Source organism: Orbicella franksi, chromosome 3, assembly GCF_964199315.1.
Source record: "Orbicella franksi chromosome 3, jaOrbFran1.1, whole genome shotgun sequence".
Classification (NCBI taxonomy): domain Eukaryota; kingdom Metazoa; phylum Cnidaria; class Anthozoa; order Scleractinia; family Merulinidae; genus Orbicella; species Orbicella franksi.
The window spans coordinates 20,096,155-20,116,023 of NC_138147.1; the positions used below are offsets into that span (position 1 = coordinate 20,096,155).

Here is a 19,869-nt window from a genome sequence, read left to right on the forward strand (position 1 = left end):
GTACTGTAAAAGGCAGGTCCAAAGCCGATTTGACGTGTTTCTCTCACCATTCGTCGCACATAAAGCAGAAGTTTGCTTTTATTTACACAACGTCCGATGTACATCGCCAACTGTCAACTTATTTAATGGTCGAATACCATGAATCTGTGACCCTCTTTCGACACATATGATCACCACTGCATCTAAGTCAAAAACGGCTAAGTCATTTGTAGATAGTTGCTTGCTTTGCACTGCACCAAAATATTACATTTTGATCGTCATGGTTTGATGGCTTGAATCCTTGCTTGCAGCGGTTCCTTGTTCGTCACGCAATGCTGTCATCCCATTTGAGGGGGTAGGGGTAGGACAATTTCTATCCCAACACATAAGGCTCCGTAAGGCTGGGAACCACTGGGAGCACACAATCATGTTGAGTAGGAAGAGATTAAATTAAGAAATGAGAAGAATGAATAGTTTACCATTACCACTGTTGTTATCTTTCACTCGACCACCGCTACCTACATGCCCTGTGTAATACTGTAACGCTAAACTCATACCTAGGTCTTTTCGCGCTGTGCAATTATTTTTAGTTTACATGTAATACAGTGGGCTACCCCCGGGGAAATGGGTGGTGACCGCTTAATGGGGCTAGCCGCTTAAATAGAGGTTGGTGTACCTTGAATATTTAATTTTTCACTATCGGGTTATAAATTTCTTGGTGAGCATGGAGTCAATTCAAGACAATCATGATCGACGTGTATTTGAATTATCACTCGTCATGCACCTTCAATTTCAGACTCTTATCTGCCATCACACTTTCCAAAACAAAGTTTTTAAATTTTGGGTGGCCGCTTAATAGGGGTAAAGACAATAATGAAACCCTTATCGGAACGACCAAATGGTGGCCGCGGGGGTAACCGGTCAATAGGTGTTTTATTTGCAATATTTTACTGACAATAATTTTGGACTGTATTGACAACAGTCCTCTATTTCCTGTTACAAACATACCAATGCCTTGCCACAAGCAAACAAAATACGCCGAATAAAATGGCCTGGCCAGGGCTATTTACTCACGTAATTACTAATTAAATTTAGTCTGTTTTTCTCACGAATTAGACACGTTGCAATTTTCTATTTTTATTTCAGCTAGTTCTTGCTTCATTGATCTATAATTTGGTTCATAGCGATTTTTTTAAAATTCTTCTGAGTACAGGCACTAGCTTTATCAGCTGTTGTCTGAAACATCAAAACTTACAACAAACGTGATTTGGACCTAGGCCACGTACACTATAGAATACGATTATATAAATATACACATATTATACATATGAATAAACAGATGAACAATTATTAAATTGTTTCATTTATCCTGAGAGTGCTCTATACAATGATAGATCAAAATGTGCAGCATATGCCGTGACAGCATTGCGTGACGAATAAATAACAGCTGTAAGATTGCGGCTGCGCCGACACGCTTATCAGCAATGGTCAGCAATCGATCAAACGTATTATTTTGGCGCAGTCCAAAGCAAGCAACTATCTACAAATGACTCAACCATTTTTGACTTAGATGCAGTGATGTTCATATGTGCAGAAAGATGGTCACAGATTCATGATATTCGACCAATAACAGGTTGACAGTTGGCAATGTACATCGGATGTTAACCTTGTGTAGACAAAAGCAAACTTCTGCTTTATGTGCGACGAATGGTGAGAGATCGACTAGAAACACGTCAAATTGGCTTTGGACCTGCCTTTTGCAACAAATAAGGTTAGAACATTTCGAAATTATCAGCTCTGTGTCTATTTCAACTTATTATAGGTCAAGTCATGTGGTGCATGCTAAAATATACGTCTAACCGTAAATTGAAATTTGATGACGGATGGTCAAATATGTGCATTTTTGACGTACTTCGAAAAGCTCTCGCGTCGCTCACAATCATTTGCCCAAAGAATTTTTTACAGGAATCTGTAGATCATCCTTCTGCGATTCAACCACCAGAAGCTTAATCCATTTGAAGGTTTCGCACATGGTGAAAATTAATTCTATACACAAAGTACTTTTAAGTGAATGAGATACATGTCTTCGAAATTTAATTATTTTGCACCCAAAAAGACAACGCAACATTCCCTAAAGCCAACCCAGTACACATTTAAACACTGCATAAAAATATTTGAGTGTTTTAAAGACGGAAGAATGATGCGGCTTTGCATGCGAGGCTCTCAAACTTGCTTAATAAAATGGTGCGTGAAATAACGATTTTAACGGAATTTGGCAATTTGCATATTTCTTTGAAATAAAAGGATGTTTTGCCAAGAAAACTATCCAGTAGTTTTTGTCATGCTCTAGCCTATCTACCATAAGAATATGAGCGAAATCGAATTTTCAACCCTTGCCGCGAAATTAAGAATTTGTCTGATTTTTACAGGCAGGCACTCTTAAGCGTTTTTTATTTTTGGTCAGTGCTTGTTAGCGCTGAAAGTACGATCTGCTGGTTTCTACCACGTTTTTTCCTTAGCTGCTTCACTGTTATGTGAGCCCAGAAGTACAAATTCTAGAATTTGAGTCGCCACAGTTTTGCAAGTTTACTCCGCAGTCGGTTTTTGTGTCGTTATATTGTACTTAAATATTTTGTCTTTTTTTTCAGTTGAATCAGGTATCACACATACATCACACACCCACGATCACTTTTGTTTCTCTCGTGTTTACGCCCAGGATGATTAAACTTGAGCATTCAAACTCTGACGTCCGTAGCGCTTACTAGACCTACAGGACTGTTTTGTCGCGAGTTTCTATCTGTTGATGGAACACATTGTTCCCAAATTGGTCATTTAGGACTGTTTTCTTCCAAGTTTCTATCTGTTGATGAAACACATTGTTCCCAAATTGGTCATTTAGGACTGTTTTGTTCCGAGTTTCTATCTGTTGATGGAACACATTGTTCCCAAATTGGTCATTTAGGACTGTTTTCTTCCAAGTTTCTATCTGTTGATGGAACACATTGTTCCCAAATTGGTCATTTCGGACTGTTTTGTTCCGAGTTTCTATCTGTTGATGGAACACATTGTTCCCAAATTGGTCATTTCGGACTGTTTTGTTCCGAGTTTCTATCTGTTGATGGAACACATTGTTCCCAAATTGGTATATTAGGACTGTTTTGTTCTGAATTCTCATCTGCCAATGGAACATATCGTTCCCCAAATGATATTTATTGGACCGCTTTGTTCCGAATTCCCATCTGTGAATGGAACAGTTTGTTCCCAAATTGGCCACTTATTACTAAATTTAGGACCGTTTTGTTTTGAGTTCCTATCTGTGAATGGAACATATTGTTCCCAAATTGATAATTTAGGACTTTTTTCTGAGTTCCTCTCTGTGAATGGAACAGTTTGTTCCCAAATAGAGGTGCCCTTTGTAAGCAAACAATAGGGTGCGCTCAGACCTGCTTGGGGAAGTTTGGTTGCATGTCACTGTCATGAATTTTGCACAGTAGTACTGAGGGCAGGCAAGTAAGGGAATGACTTGACAAATACAAACATATATGCAGTTCCTTTGCTTGTCATCGGTTCCTTGGTTATGGTTCAGATTTAAAGTAGATCATGTTGGCCAAATGCTCTTTAAAAGGCAAAATGAGCAAGAAGTGCAAGGTCAATTGATTGGATATCGATGGAGCGTCACCCAAACCAAAACGGCTTCACTTGGAAAAAGATGAAACCGACAGCTTGTATCACTGCCTAAGACAAGAGTTTGACCATTGTAGGAACCCAATGTTTGCTACTGAACTGCATTAACAAGAATAATATTTGAGATACGCTGAACTTGACTTTTACTTACACGAACGAGCGATTCACTAAATCTACATTCACAGTTCTCTAGAGAACGTTACTTTAGTAGTCCAATGGCTAATGTCACAAGTTCAGGTTTTGTTCTTCTCCATGGACTCCTCAATAGACTTCAGTACTCTTCTTCCAGAAGGCAGAGTTTATGAACATCTCTTCTGAAGACACCAGTTGCACTTCTCACCAGAACTTGTCATACCACACCATCAGAGTCAGGGAAGGTTTCCTGAACTAATGCTTTAGGCCACTGGCCTCAAGGAACATTCACATCCTTCAAAATGACGAAGTCTCTGGCTTGGAAATTTTGCCTTTGCTTAAGCCACTTCTGGTGTTCCTGCAACATGGGGAGATGCTCTTTAACCCAGCGTGCCCAAAACTTGTTGGCCAAAACGTGCACATGTTTCCATTGTGCTTGAAACTTGTCAGCATCTTCTAATTCACTAGGCGCTGAACACGGATTCTGACGTAATAGCAGAATGTAGTTAGGGGTCAAGGCTTCCAAATCGTTGGGATCACTTGACACTTGGGTGATTGGTCTGCTGTTAAGGATCTTTTCTACTTCTACCAGGAAGGTCGTCAAAGTCTCCTCGTTAACAAGGTGTTCACCTATCAGGGCATGGAGGATTCTTCGGGCAGAGCAAATCAGCCGCTCCCAAACACCTCCCTGGTGGCTTGCTAGAGTGAGATTAAAATACCACTGAATATTCTTTCGAAGCAGCTCGCTTCCAACTCTTCCTTGGTGCCAAGTCTTCATTGCTTTCACAACATCAGTCTCTGCTCCTCTAAAGTTGGAGCCATTGTCACTGTAGATCACTCTGGGAGGACCTCGTCTCGCAATAAATCTTGTGACTGCATTAATAAAACTGTCTGTTGACAGGTCACTTGCGATTTCAATGTGGACAGCTCTGTACCTGAGGCAGGTGAAAATACAACCATAGTGCTTGTAGAGCTTACGGCTCTTTGTTGATCTTGTAAGGGGTCCAGTGTGAACGTAGACCGGCGGCAGCAAATGGGTACATCAATTGGTGGCTGTCTGACGAAACTCTTACTGCCAGAAGGGGTGCCGTAATCTGTTCTCCAACTCTGGCATTCTGGCATTTACATTCAAGACATCGCTGTAAGACACCTCTGATGGATGAAATGCCGTTTACTATCCAGAACCGCTGCCTCGTCTCTGCTAGTAGTTGGTGAGGACCCACATGACTGTTCGCAAGGTGGTAATGGAGGATGATCACTTCTGTGACACGATGCTTCTCGGGCAATATAATCAGGTGCTTAGCATCATAGTCCAGGTCTGCACAATTGAGTCTTCTATCTCACAAGACTCCATTTGTCACAGATGGCTTCAACTTGGCAAGAGGGCCTTTACTTCCATCTGGCCTGGACAACTCTTCAGGAAAGGCCTGATTTTGAACATTCTTCACGATTCTTCTCTCTGCTTCTTCTAATTCTGACAATGAAAGGTAGGATGTCTTCTCCAGTCTCACCAATGAGGCAGGCAACGCTGGTGGCCGTGTTAGTAGTCGCACCAGCATGTGTGCTGCTCAGATTAGCCAGGCCACTGCTCTTCTTAACTTCTCCCACAAGACGTATCTTTGAAATAAAACATCCCAGAAATCTTTCTTAACACATGCACTAACAGTGACCCTTTCCTTCTTGACTTCCTCATCGTAAGCTGAGAGTTCTTCATGAAGGTCAGTGGGTTGCTGTGACCACTCATGCGAGCCTTTCCACAGGAAACCTGGGCCATGTTTCCACATCTCCAACTTCTCAGTTTTGGAGGCCTTTATTCCTTTTGATGCATAATCAGCGGGGTTAGACTCTGATCTCACGTGACGCCATTGTGAGGGCCTTGATCCTTCCCTGATCACAGCAACATGATCAGCAACAAAGATGATAAATCTTGTTTCATTGAATATATACCTCAAGACGATCATAGAGTCACTCCAGAAGGTGACGCTGTGAATCTCAAAGTGACCTTCGAGCTCCTTCATGACGAGCTTGTTCATCTTAATCAACAAGGTTGCAGCAGTCAACTCCATCTTTGGAACAGTGATACCACTCCTTAGAGGCCTCACCGTGATTTGCCCATCACAAAACTATTTTGTATGTTTCCTTTTCTGTTAATGAAGCGCAGGTAAGATACTGTTCCATATCCATGTTCTTCAGAAGTGTCTGCAAAGTGATGGAGTTCTGCTCTCTCTACTCCTCCAAAGCCTCCAGGAGTGAGGGACTGAGGGATGCTGTATCCTGTAAGGCTTGCGAGTCCACTCTTCCAATTCCTCCATGTCACCACCAATTCATCTGGGAGCTTGCCATCCCATCCATATTTCATTCTACATAGCTCTTGGTTTATCTCCCTACCAGGCAGAAGTAGGGGACCAGCCAAACCAAGGGGATCACATATCGTGGCAATAGAGGACAGAATGCCTTTCCGGGTCTCTGGCTGAGGTTTGTCGCAAACAACCAAGTTAAAAGTGTCCACCTCCACATCCCAATCAATCCCTAGGGTTCAATCCATTGGCAGGCTGTTTAGCTTGAGATCCAAATTCTTGACGGCGCATGATGCTCGGGTGGTAAAGCGTTTAGGACTTCTCGCTCGTTGGACTTCACCTTGGTGAACTGAAATGCTCTTTTCACAAGTAGCTCTTGAAGCTCCTTTGTAATCTGTACTACATCAACACTGGTTTTGAAGGACTTGAGCAGATCATCAACATAAAAGTCTCTCAGGACTGTGTCAATGGTCTCCAAGGAGAAAGTTTCGCTGTTGTCTAAAGCTGTTCTCCTTAATGTGCAACTGCAAACACTGGGCAACGAAGTGGCTCCAAAGATATAAACCAACATCTGGAAGGTTTTTGGGTCCTTTGTAAAATCTCCACCTGGCCACCAGAGATAGCACAGAGCACCTCGGTCCTCCAGGGACACGAACACCTGATGGAACATGCGTCAAATACCACCCTTGGCTCATTAGGTTTCCTTGGATGCCAAACAGCATGATGTGGTATGTACCAAATTGGTTTGAGGGAAGAAACTTCTTCATCTAGAACTTGTCTTGAGGATCCTTCTTCCTGATATTTATTGATAAAACTTGCATATTGCCGGTGAAATTCAGGATTCCTTTTCATCTTCTTTCTCAACTAGTGCAGTCTCTTCTTCGGTACTGGGAGACTGTCGGGAAGACAGGGGGGATTGTGTCGGAATGGCAGCTTGAGTTGATAGTGGCCATTGACAAGGACCACTGATTCATCCATAATCTGCTTCACTCTTCGGTCTTCAAGTGACAAACTCTCTTCAACATCCATGAGGGTATCCTTGAACTCGGTATTGTAAAAATGCTCCAGCTGCATACTTAGTGTCTCTTCATGATCACTCCTATTGAAATTGATGTGGACACCATCACCGTTAGGTTCACCCATTGGACCATACACTGTCAATCCTAAGGGAGTGTTCACAGCAGAGGGCTGGCCTCTATCTCCTCACCCGATCTCTGAACTGTCATCAATAATATCTGGTCGGTCACTGCCCATAAGAATCGGGACACTATGCTTCTCTATTTCAGGAAGACTGATGCCATCAAGATATGGCCATTTTCTCAGTTCTCTATTGCTGGCAAAGTGCCTCTCGCCAATGGGTAGGCTCTGCGTCGTCAGAACCTGATTGTTTGTCTGTCAAGTGCTTCTATATCTATACGGGTTCGATGGCCATGTTCCTTTCCTTCATAATTGACCGTTGAAAGGGTGAAATCAGTGGGTTCGCTTTTAAGGCTCAATTCTTCTAGCAGACTTCTTAAGCAAAGTGTAGAGTCCCACCCTCTATCTAGGAAGGCGTACGTGGCAAGCTGTTTATTGCTACCTGGCCCACTGACTCTCACTGGGACGACCTTGAAGCAGACCCCTGGTCTATTACTCGCTGTGGGTTCCACTGGAATGGAATCTCTGGACACTGCAAATGTGCTTGATTCAGTAACTGAGGGGGGGTTGGACTCAGTTATGGTTGAGGCTGTTCCACCAACCAAACTCTGGTCTTGAATAATGGGTTGCTGATTGGCACTGTCTTGTTTTACTTCAGGTCCAATGGTTCCTCTGCTCTCACAAGGGTGAAGAAGTGAACGGTGCTTCCTTCCACATCCTGGCTTCCGACAAGAATATCCTTTTGGGCAAGATCTCGAGAAGTGACCATGTCCAAGGCAACTACCACAGAGTTTCTTCTGTTGTACGGTTCGCAATCAATCTTCATGAGAGGAATTTCTAAAAACCTCGCAATGCCAAATCGCATGAGGTCCAGAGCACTGATAGCACGAGGTTTGTGGCATCGACTCTTCTCAGGTTGTACTCCCTCAACTTTCTCATATGAGCATCAGCCACCATGTGAGGCTGTCCAAAGTTCTTCAACAGGGTTTTCCAGGCTGCATTGTATCTCTGATGAACAGGAAGATTAACACAACTTTTAATAGCATCTCTCGCCTTTCCAACACACTGAGCAAGTAAGCGAGTAAGTCTTTGTGAATCATCAGGCACCTGGCTTTCAATATTGTCACGGAAATTGGCAACAAACTCACCATACTCAGACAGATCTCCTCCAAACTTCATCAACTCTATTTTCGGAAGTGTGGGACCTTGTTTAAGTGCATCTGCGATGGCTTGCCAGGGAGCCTCGTCTGGTTGTGATTCGGCCAACTGAGGTTGCAGCACTTGGCAAACTGACTGCTGGGTGAGATGCTGAAGTGTTTGCAACAATACTTGCTGAAGCTGGGTATGACTTGGTTCAGGGGGTGACTGAGGTGTTGACGATACATCTTGCTGGGGAGTAAGCTGTTCACTTTTGCACCTTTCTGTACGAAATGTCTGCACTGGCGGTTGGGGAACTTGTTGCCCTTGGCATATTTACACTCTGTGTGATATCATTTGCATCTGCCTTTGAAGAAGTCCCTTTCCACTGAGAAGCAGGAGTGGGTAGTGGCATGTACTGCGGTGATAAGCGATGCTGACGACACCCCATGATCAACTTTCAAAGCCTCGGACATTACATTCTGAGCATCAAATAGAGGATCCACAGGTAAGAATACGTTTGATGGTAAGCTAACAGGAGTGGGTGATGCATGAGAGCCCAACTCTAAGGGTAATGCTGGAATTATATCACTTGCCAAAGTTTCATTGTCGGAGTGGTCGTTTTGCAATTCTTCTTGCTCAATCTCAAGATCAACAGTAGCCTTCTTGAATTCCATTTCTGCCTGCATCCTTTCAATCTTTCTTGCCAACTCAGCCTTGCTTCGTTCTCTGTCTTCAGCAATTTCAAGTTCTCTCCTCTTAAAGTCAACTTTTTCTTCTTCTAAACAACGCTCAAGGCTCTGTTTTCGCTCCAGCACTTCCACTTTTAGTTGTGCTTCTTCAAGTATTCTCCGCTTGTCTCTCACACTGCTCCTACTGGAATTTGAACTTCTCCCAGTCTTTCTTGATCGACGTGATTTGTGAACTGATCTTAACATTCCCTTCGTATTGTGTTTCATCTTTAATTTCCACATGTTGAGCTCAACGTCGAGGAGAAATGTGTTCTCCTTTTCCTTCTCGTAACTTTTGTTGGCTGTATTTACCATTTCTTCGTTGTCTTCAAACTTCAAGTAAGTCTCGTGAGCATCAACAAATCTGTGTAAAGCACTCTCGTAATCGTCTACACCTTGAATCACTTCTTCGCTCGCATGTTCAGAGATAAGTCTTTGAACAAATTTCAACCTCTTTCTTAGATCTCCTAAGTGTCCTGCCCTTTTCGCCTTTAGATCGATCGCCCTTCCACTTTGAACTTCTTCTGAATCCATAAACTTCGACAGCACTTTCTGTCTTGTAGTGCAAACAAATTCCAGTGGACCCGCAGTTTCGGATCGCGCAACATGATGCAAGGTTGTAGTTTCGATGTAAAGATCTTCGCTCGGCGATAATTCCTGTTGAGGCGACGTACTTCTCGCCTCATCTGACGTCTCATGAACAATCTACGCCAAGAAAATCTTTGAATAATGTAGGAACCCAATGTTCGCTACTGAACTGCGGTAACAAGGCTAATATTTGAGATACACTGAACTTGACTTTTATTTACACAAATGAGCGATTCACTGAAATGGAAAGACATGAATCCGCTGAATAAGCAACATAGAAAACCAAAATACCAACGATGAGAAACGTAAGTAAAAACCGATGTATACTTACAAGTTTTTTGTGCCTTGTTCCGCAATAAACCAAGAAAAACATCATTGAACAATAAATAATTAACTTGTTAACGAATCAAAGGAGACCAAGGGCCAAACTCGTGGATTAAGTAATCTAGAGATGAAACATATTGGTGAAATTGCAATTACTGGTGTATTATTAAATGCTGTTAAACGTTAAAACAGACCGGGTTTACACCATGCAAGGTCGCACTTAACTCACAAAGTGTAGGCTTTTTTCGTTGCTTTTTTTTGCACACATATCACAGACATACTTCCAGAATAGCTAGGGTGGCAAAATTGCAGCAGAACATGGAGTGGTAAAGGCTAAGGGTTCTTGGGTCACAAAGGACACTCCTGCCCAACAAATCATGGAGTGCTCTCCCCTCCCCCGCTTCCCTCACACCCAGATCTTCGTGTTGATCTGCCTGCTGGAAAAACTTGCATCTATTCAAGTCGGACGAGCTCACAAACGTTTTTCATTGCATGTCATTCAAGGCTATAGGTAAGGTTTCTTATGAGACAGCACTTCTTTTCCACCGCTTGTCTCTACATATATTGCACATAAAATACATCGAAATAAACAGTCTCTTTTGCAAGCATTTTCAGTGTTGATCCGAAAAATCTGTCCACCCGTAAATATGTGTTCCAACAATAATAATAACAGCTCTATCGAAGTGTCAATGTATTTAGTGTTAACTACTAATTGGGGACAAGCTCACAGGGTTTCTTTCCCTTTCTTATCTTTTCAATCAGGAAGCAAAAGTGTAAACACAAGGCAAGGTAAAAATCATTTAAGCTTATCAAAATCAAGTATTTGGGAATTTCTTTCCAAGTTTATGTGCATTTCACATCCTACTAAGAGTTCAGATCAATATACTAAAATAAACAAGACAAGTATAGAGAACACAACTTTAATCTAAACTTAACTCGATGTTGGTTGAACGTGGACTGCTCAGTTGATTGAACGTTGGATCTCGCAGGAGATCTAATCAGCCAAACTTGAAAAGTAAAATGATAATAAGTCAAAGACTACTGCAAGGCTGACACAAGGTATATTCAAAACAATACTTCGGCTAGCCTCAGGTTTAGATGTTACCAATTATAAACATAGGCACGCAAGGCGTGCAAGAGTTATTTTTTTGTGTGAAGTGTCGGAGATAGGAGCATTCATGGAGCTGTTTACAGTAACGATTTTGTTAATTTGACAAGGTTTTTTGGTTGTGATGTACAGCAAGAAACAAACTGGGAGTTTATGATGTACATGTGATGTTACATCGGTAATGGTAAGATAGCTAAATAGTAAGCCATAAAATGTTTGACTGAGTAAACTATAGTAATATGACACGTCTCTAGATTAATGTAGATACCACCTTATCTTCTAACAGGCAATGTGATTCGTTCTTTGATACAATCCACACTGTGATTGGTGTGACATGCGCACATGCATAACTCCCTCACTCACCGATCACATAGCCCTTCCAACCCCCAAGAGGAATTTTTGCACAAAAGTACTCAGTTAATTTAGAGACTTCTTCGCATTTTATACGAGTCGTAAGTTTACCCTTTTTACACAACACAACACAACAAAACTTCACCGAAAATAGAAAGAGAGGGAAAAAAAACCTCTGACACGTTGAAAGTCTAATTTAATTAAATTGCACTTTAACTTGCTGCCGCGCAGTCTTCAAAGAACATTTGAACAGTTTTCATACTTTTTACCTTTAAAAATATCGGACTGAAATGAATGTCATCAAATAAAACTATTAAACTGCTACTGCAGAGACGTAAAAACCGTCCAGAGATGAAAGCTCTTTTTGTTTAATATAAAACAAAAATAAACTGGTATTAGCTCGAAATATGAAAAGATGTTATTGGGGAAAGGGGAGTCAGTAGGGGAAGGGTAGGGAATGTTGGGTATTCATTCAACTGACTACAATGAGTGCAGGCTCCTCTTCTTTCCCGCCAATTGCATCACGTCGCATTATAGCATTCTGTTTTTCAACACAAACACGGACGATTCGGACGATGAATGCCAGGTAATTCACTGGGTTTCCTTTGTTGATCCCCGATTTCTTCAACATCTGAGGTGTTTGTAGGAGCATCATACAGTTGCTTTTTAAGTCAGTAGCCATAGTTTTGTCACTACTGTTCCGTCTTCGTGTTGCAATTATCATTCCCAGTTTCGCACTCTCCGCTAGGAACGCCTGGCACTATGACCCACCTAGTGCAGACTCAGCCTTTCCGGTCAAAGATTAGAACAGTGCGTTCACGCACGTACTTCGCATGTTTGGTCTACTTTGGTGGCGTTCAAATGGCTCAATAGAAAACTAAGTTTGATCGAATGTCAGGTAACGATCTGCGCGTGAAGTTGAACTAGCGATGAATAGATTATAGCCTGCGGTAAAAGTGTTTTTTTTTTATTAATTAAGAATTAACTTGTATTGGAGAAAACATTTTCCAGGAAAGGCATTTGAACTGTTGGCGACACTTTGAATTCAATTTCAGATCGCCAACATTTGTAACAAATATTTCTCAAGACCATAAAGTGTTGACCAGAGACCCTCTAAGACAGCGCGTCGCCTAATAGTTTTAAATTTTGTGTTTGTATTTGTTTACACTGTCATCACAGCTTGAGCAGTCCGAACTAGTGTGCACAAGAAACTCAATGCCAAAGAGTTTCTATTTCTATCTCATGGAGAAACTATTTCTTCATGAGAAATCGTGTATACGCATATCTTTGAATTGACGTAATGAATTGAATAAAGAAATCACACTTGTGTACCGATATTTTTCAGTCTGATTTAAGAGTTCGAAGGTCACCACCTTGGTTTTCTATGAACGAAATCGGGAAATAAAGAACAGTCACGTGATTAAACTGATGGTGAACGACTGGAAGGAATGAATCAGTCTTCTAAGTTGCGAGCCATCACTCATTGCAGTCATTTTCATTTTTCTTTCTTTTTTCTTTTTTTGTTTAACGTTTTTGTTTTGCTTATTTTCCGAGCTCATACCAGTTTATTTTTGTTTCATTTAATTTTTGAAAAATTAATTTTGCATAGTTTTCTCATAATTAGTATAATTATTAAATGTTCCGGGATGTTCCGGAGTGTTCTATGTTCCTGGTTTTATCGACGGCCAGTGTCAAATTACACTTTGTAACTAAAAAACAAAAATATCTTGTTATATTTGCATGCAACAAGAACAAAACAATCGTTACCCGCACTTACTATTGTAAATGTTAGAACTGTTTCAAATCTGAAGTCTCGTCCCCTCTATAAAAGTCCTAAGAACTAGAAGCGACGATTCGTGACCTCTAATTGAATTGACTCCTTGTGAAAAACAAAAGTATCAAGTTACCTTTGTAACTAAAAATGAAAATATCCCGTGCCATTTGCATACTACTAACTCACGAACTGTTTCAAACCTCAAGGCTCATCTTGTTCATTTAACCAAAATCCTCAGCCTGACCCATAGAAAATGTCGAAGTAAACCCAATATATGAATACTTCCTCTTTTATAGAAGAATAAATATGGCCATTCTGAACTCTATCGGGATCAAATCTTCTCACATACAATTCACCTGTACAACAAGAAATTTGATTGGCTGTTTATAGTAGATCCAATCTGATTTGTGTGACATACATACATCTCTCACTCACTCACTCATCCATTGTACCGTCCGTGACATACCTGACACGCCGACTAAGAGTTTTTTTACAAAAAAAATAAGGCCTGTTCCAAACGCCGCTCCATTCATGTGCCGAGCCTAACTGATGAGTTAAGTATGGCAGAACAGCGGCATTTGAATCAGTTTGGTTCGGCAGGTTAGGTTTGGTGCGGCAAAAAAACATTAAATTCGGCAGGGTCTGTCACACTATGCGACGTTGGAGCGGCAGCTGATTCGTATGGCATTCACCTCATGTGTCGAACCTAATGCATAAATCACTGTAATTTATTTTTCATATAACGGGACTCGTAATTGACTCAAAATTGAGTGGCGTGACCAGTCATGCATGAAGTTCAAAGTCGTTGCTAAAAATGAAGACAACAAAATACCAGTATGCCTTCGATTTATGAGAAGCGGGACTGTATAAGCGAGTTTCTTTAGCGCAAATTCATCTTTTGCTTTTTCTTCGTGATAATAGCCCAGCTTATTAGATTTCCCTTTAACAAGTAGATTTAACCGGGAGAAAACCTGTCTAAATACAAACACTGAACCTTGAGTTTGAATTTGCTTCCCTAAATATTGCTATAACAGCATGATAACAGCGAAATGTTAGTCACAGCTTTTCTATTTGGACAGAGTTCGTGAATTCAGAACGCATATTTTCTCGTTGAACATTGTTACCACTGGCTTCCCGAATTCAGTTCGACGCAAGTACGCCGTCTGAACCAGCCGTCGCTCCAAAGTCGCTCTAAAGTCGAACTTAATCAAGTTTGGTTCGGCACATGAGTGGAGTGGCATTTGGACCAGGCCTAACTCAAAAATAGATAGAAGGAAAAAAACCTCTCTGACACGTTGAAAGTCTGATTTAATTGAATGCACTTTAACTTGACGCCACACAGTCTTCAAAGAACATTTGAACAGTTTTCATACTTTTTACCTTTAAAAATATCGGACTAAAATGAATGTCATCAAATAAAACTATTAAACTACTACTGCAGAGACATAAAAACACCAGAAATGAAAGCTTTTTTGTTTAATATCCTGGGAATAGCCGATAACTTGTAAGCTTTAATTGAATTTACTCCCATATGAAAAACAAAAGTGTCCAGTTACCATTTGTAACTAAAAATAGCAAACATCTCGCTGGATCAAGTGGTGACGATTCATCGCCTCTAATTGAATTTACTACCTTGTGAAAAACAAGAGTGTCAAATTACCCATTGTAACTAAAACATAAATATATCTCGTTACATTTGCGTGTAACAAGAACAAAACAATCATTACTTGCACTTACTATGGTAAACGTTAGAACTGCTTCAAATCTAAATAGTCTTGTCTCCTCTAAAACGTCCTAAGAACTACAACCGACGATTCGTGACCTCTAATTGAATTAACTCCTTGTGAAAAACAAAAGAATCAAGTTACCCTTTGTAATTAAAAATATAAACATCTCGTGTCATTTGCCTACTACTAACTCATGAACTGCTTCAAAACTCAAGACTCATCTCGTTCCTAACTGGCCACCATTACACTGAAAAATATGCACTCTAAAACAACCCAATGTACATACGTAACTGTCACACTCCCCTCCAAACCAGACTAAAAATCACAAACCGGCAACAAACACGTCACTCTTTATTTTTCAATTACCAAAGTCCTTGTGTTTATACATACCTTGTGTTTCTCACATACCATTTACCTTTACAACAATAAATTTGATTGACTGTTCATAGTAGATCCAATCTGATTGGTGTGACATACATACATCTCTCACTCACTCATTCACTCACCCATTGACCCATCCATAACATACCCGACACGCCAACTAAGAGGTATTTTTTTTACAAAAAAAATAACTCAAAAATGATATTACAATATTATATAATGGTGCCAAAATTTTGTCCTGGTTTCATTCATTGAGAAGTGTTCGTTTCGCTCTTATAAGTTCGTTAAGGTCCTCGAATAAGACACATTCTCATCAAAGCTTACCACATTAGTAGGCCACTTTCCAGTAAACAAATGCTCATCTGGTCATTTTGAACACTTGGACAAGTCAAATGCTCGTGAAATTCAGCTCTCAAGTTGGCCATATTACTAATTCGAACATTCGAAGTCAACTCCACTTCAATTTAGCAAAACACCTAACATTAATGGTCCTGTAAAAGCTACAAAATCGTCAATTCAGGCTGGCACGTTGCATCCTTTGAGTAGTAACCACGCAAAAACGATAGCGAGGCTCGCGCTGACTGCACGGTTACTATTCCAATATGGCGTTGGGCTCGGTTACTATTCCAACATGGTGTCGGCCTCGGGCGCTCTCGTTCGGGCCGACTAATTGCAAACAGTGTCTACACCTGAGTGAGTGAGTGACACATTTGCATATTGGAGTCCCCGCAAGAAACACATTTCTACGCTTCGCGTATCCACGAGTTTCAAAATGAAATTACAATATTATACAATGGTGCCAATGTTTGCCCTGTTTTCAATAGCTGTTTCGTTCATTGAAAGTTGTTCGTTTCACTCATATAAGTTCATTAAGGTCAAGGAATAAGACACATTCTCATCAAAGCTTACCACATTAGCATGAGATTTAATCATTTTCAGGTCACTTGCCCATACCTACCAACCCCCAGGGTACGAAAATCTGGAGACGTCTAGAAATCTTTGCATTGTAAGAATGTCATTTTCAACGATGTCCGAATACTCTCCGAAAATCACCCGAAGGCCTTCCGAATGTTCCGAACGTCTCGGTTAGAACAGCATTTATTTTTCATAATCTTAAATGTTAAGTTGCTCAGTGATTCTAAAGTTTTACATCTTTCAACATCTTAGTGCTATTGTTATGATCTATGTTGAAAAGTCCACATATTGCATTACAATATCTGCTGTAAAGCAGGGTTTTTGCTAACAGGGTCCTTCGTATCATTATAACATGATCATAATATACTTTGCCTCTTGGGTGTAATGAACGTGCATTGAAATAGTTATACTGTACACAAAATCGATCAGTGTTCAACAGTACTTTCTGGAATGCATTTATCAGACACACCTTACGACAATGAATATTCTTCGCTAACAACAACGCGATCATAATAGACCTTTTTCACTTGGGCGTAATGGTTTCCCATTTCAAATCACGTGGGATGCTTGTGTAAATTCTTCTTTTTATTTTTTTCTTTTCGCCACTCACCGACAGATATATGGAAACAAAGAAATATTGTGTACATGTGATAAATGACACACGATTTGAAAAGGGAAAACATCATCCCCGCACGAAAAAAGTGTATTAAACTAAGCAGTTAGAGTTGATAATCATGAATGGGCCTTGTTGTACAGCCTCATAGCGCTCTTTGCTGCTTTTAGTACATTGGGTGGAAGCTCAATTTTTACGGGGCTGCCAGTTAAGGGACTCCATCTTAATCGTCATGATCAGGGTTTTCGTTAATATTTGAAATAGCAGGAGAGTAGTGTAAAGTAACAGGAGAATGATTTTTTAAAGAGCGAAGCTCTTTCACGGAACGAGCGAAGCTTGGTCCTTCCTAGGGGGGTATGGGGGCATGCTCCCCCAGGAAATTTTGGATTTTTGAATCCCCTGAGATGCCATTTCCTGTTATCTGACAGCAAATTTCATTTCTCTTTAGTTAGCGACTAAACAAACAATGCACACCTGAAAATGGTTCTAAAGTGTTGAGTTCTTCTTTGTATTAACAAGCAAGTAATGTTCCACAAGAGCTCTAGCTCTTTTACTCCAAGAGTAATGTCGTATACCAAAAAAAAATCTAACATTCAGATTAAAGCTATTTCTCAAAATGCTGCAATATGATCGAGGAAATATAGCATTTTTCCTTGGGTGCTCTCATTTATGATTGGGTTAATATTCATCAACTCCACTGTCTTCACTGTCATCACTCTCCATGCTTTTGGCAAACGCTTCCAGGGAGTCCAACTCTCCTTCAACCATGTCGTCAAGGTGGAGAACGTGAAGTGCCTCTTCATACTCCTCTCGAATCTTCTGCAGCTCAGTGGTTGTCTCTGTCTGTGTTCCCATATCTACGACTGTGGTGTGAGTTGCAGCTTCAGTTTCAGCTTGGGGCTGTGTGCTTGGTTTGTGGCATGGGAGCTTTCTTCTCTTTTTAGCACCTTTCCACATTTCTACAGCCTTGCTGATCAAAGAATCACAGGCAGATGTGTGTGGGACAGGGCCATTGATGCTGATGTGAAGGAGAGATGCAAGTAAGTCATTCTTAATCTGACTTCTTATCCTAGTCTTGATTAATTTCAGTTGACTAGCGCCTCTTTCAGGCCAGGCATTGGAGACTGGAACTGCCAGTGCCGCTTCTGCTACCTGGACAGATTTTGGATAGACCTGTCCAAATGTTGACTTCATGGCCATGACTCTTTTAAGTGACCACTCGGTTGGTGTGCCCTTCTTGCCATCCACTGTTTCTTTCGGGATGTGTTCTCTCCATGACAGCAGATCGTACTTTAGCTTGTTCCATTCCGTTTTAAATTCCTCTGCCTTGCTGTCATCATCAAAGAAATGGTCAGCTAGAACCTTAACTTCTGCCTGTCCATGGCTTTGGAATGCAGGACTTTGCCTATTTGGTATTAGCATAGGATCAAATGCTGAGAATGCACTAAGAACTGGCAGAGATGACTTAAATCTCTTGTCAATGTTCTTAACAAGGGCTTTGATGTATTTCTGGAGAAGTCCCTGTAGATCCTTAGCATTACCCTCAGTGCAAACAAGCTCAAGAGTCTCAAGACGACCACCATCACTAAGATCTTGCTTCAGTTGCTTGATGGGTTCTTCTGAAATCTTGATGTCATTCAGCCTGTCCTTGCTGTAGTCGATTGAGGGCTTAATGGAGGCGTAATTGATGGCACCTTTCTGAAATGATTTGCTGAGGTTTGCCAAAATAGGAAGAACCCACTTCAGAATGTACACTGCACCAATGAATTTCACTTTGTTGATCTTTTTCAATAAGCCATACGCAGCAGGTTGAGCTGGGTCTTGTTTCAACTACTTCAGGGTTTGCAGAACAGCAACAAAATCAGCATACAAGGACTGGATTGCACTGTTGAAGGACAGCCACCTAGTATCACAGGCCTTTTTCAACTTCTTTGCCACCATCTTTCTTGACTTCTCATTATTAAGCTGCAGACTTTTCAATTCCTGTTGCACTTTCAGGTAACAAGCAAGTCGCTTTGGAGAGTTCTCAAAGAGCTTCCATAGTTGTGTTACCACTGTTTCAACCTCTTTTATGAACTTCAAATTTGCATCATCCTTGGCATCAGTGCACGCCAAAGCTAGATTGTGACATATGCAGTGCACTGAAATCAAACGTGGATTGACATCTTTTAGCTTAGCAGCAAGGCCATTTTTTCTCCCAACCATGACTGAAGCACCGTCCGTGGCCAACCCAATTAGCTTGTCGGTAGAAAGAGTGCATGCTTGCAAATTAGACTGAATTGTCTGGAACATAGCTGTGGCATTTGCAGAGTAATGCTTCTCTAACAAATTGTCAACAGAAAAAAACTCTACAGCGACTTCACTGCTGTGCTCATCATAAAACTGGATAAATGTAATCATCTGCTCCATGACTGATATATCCAAGACGTCATCAACTAGGAGACCAAAACATCCTGCCGTATTTGCTCGCTTCACAACATTCTCTTTCAATGCACAACCCAGGGTACTAAACATTTCTCGCACAGATGCTGGTGATCGATGATTAAAGTACTTTAGATCATTTACTCCTAGCTTCTCCAGAAGGGTTAACAAGCCCGCTGCCTTTTTGTTTGCGATTCCCTCCTTAGCCAGCCAGTAAATTGAATAAAATACTTTGAAAAGAACGGTGTCGTTCACTTTCTGTCGCTCATCCAGTTCTCTTTGAAAAACAGAAACTCGGTTAATCATTTCGCATGATATGGCCGCCGAATGTTTATTCGACAGAGCATGTTCGAGAATTGCAGTTGTTTTGTATCTGATAGAAGGCTTCTCATTGAAAATATCGGATTTGTTTTGCTGATTCGTAAGTTTGTGTTTCTTGCAAATCAAGCAATACATGCCCTCACCTTCAACAAAAACAAGCCAAGTCAAACCTGTCTTCTCACAAAATACATTTGCTTCGAAGAGCCACTCGTGTTGGAACTTGTCTTTCTTGCTTGACAACCTTTGTTT

The 19,869-nt window shown here is 40.9% G+C and overlaps 6 protein-coding genes across 6 annotated transcripts in view; all 6 read right to left on the reverse strand.

The window, feature by feature from the left end:
• LOC145482408 (uncharacterized) overlaps window positions 1-19,869 on the reverse strand; it is a gene marked incomplete at its 5' end in the record, with an annotated part of 215,205 nt that overhangs the window by 173,331 nt on the left and 22,005 nt on the right. The window lies entirely within an intron of this gene.
• The window catches only part of LOC145482621 (uncharacterized), a 148,008-nt gene that overhangs the window by 49,172 nt on the left and 78,967 nt on the right, over window positions 1-19,869 (reverse strand). The gene's annotated exons all lie outside the window — the stretch shown is intronic.
• On the reverse strand, window positions 4,073-5,354 carry LOC145482403 (uncharacterized). The gene is made up of 2 exons (XM_081461032.1): window positions 5,140-5,354; window positions 4,073-4,730 (listed from the first exon to the last, which is right to left on the reverse strand). Exons 1-2 carry the CDS (start codon window positions 5,352-5,354, stop codon window positions 4,073-4,075), a joined length of 873 nt encoding a protein of 290 aa, XP_081317158.1.
• Window positions 5,364-5,861, reverse strand: LOC145482404 (uncharacterized). Its single transcript, XM_081461033.1, has one exon. The coding sequence runs from the start codon at window positions 5,859-5,861 to the stop codon at window positions 5,364-5,366; it is 498 nt and encodes a 165-aa protein (XP_081317159.1).
• On the reverse strand, window positions 6,352-6,762 carry LOC145482405 (uncharacterized). Its single transcript, XM_081461034.1, has one exon. The coding sequence runs from the start codon at window positions 6,760-6,762 to the stop codon at window positions 6,352-6,354; it is 411 nt and encodes a 136-aa protein (XP_081317160.1).
• LOC145482406 (uncharacterized) lies at window positions 8,720-16,283 on the reverse strand. The gene is made up of 2 exons (XM_081461035.1): window positions 16,260-16,283; window positions 8,720-9,802 (listed from the first exon to the last, which is right to left on the reverse strand). Exons 1-2 carry the CDS (start codon window positions 16,281-16,283, stop codon window positions 8,720-8,722), a joined length of 1,107 nt encoding a protein of 368 aa, XP_081317161.1.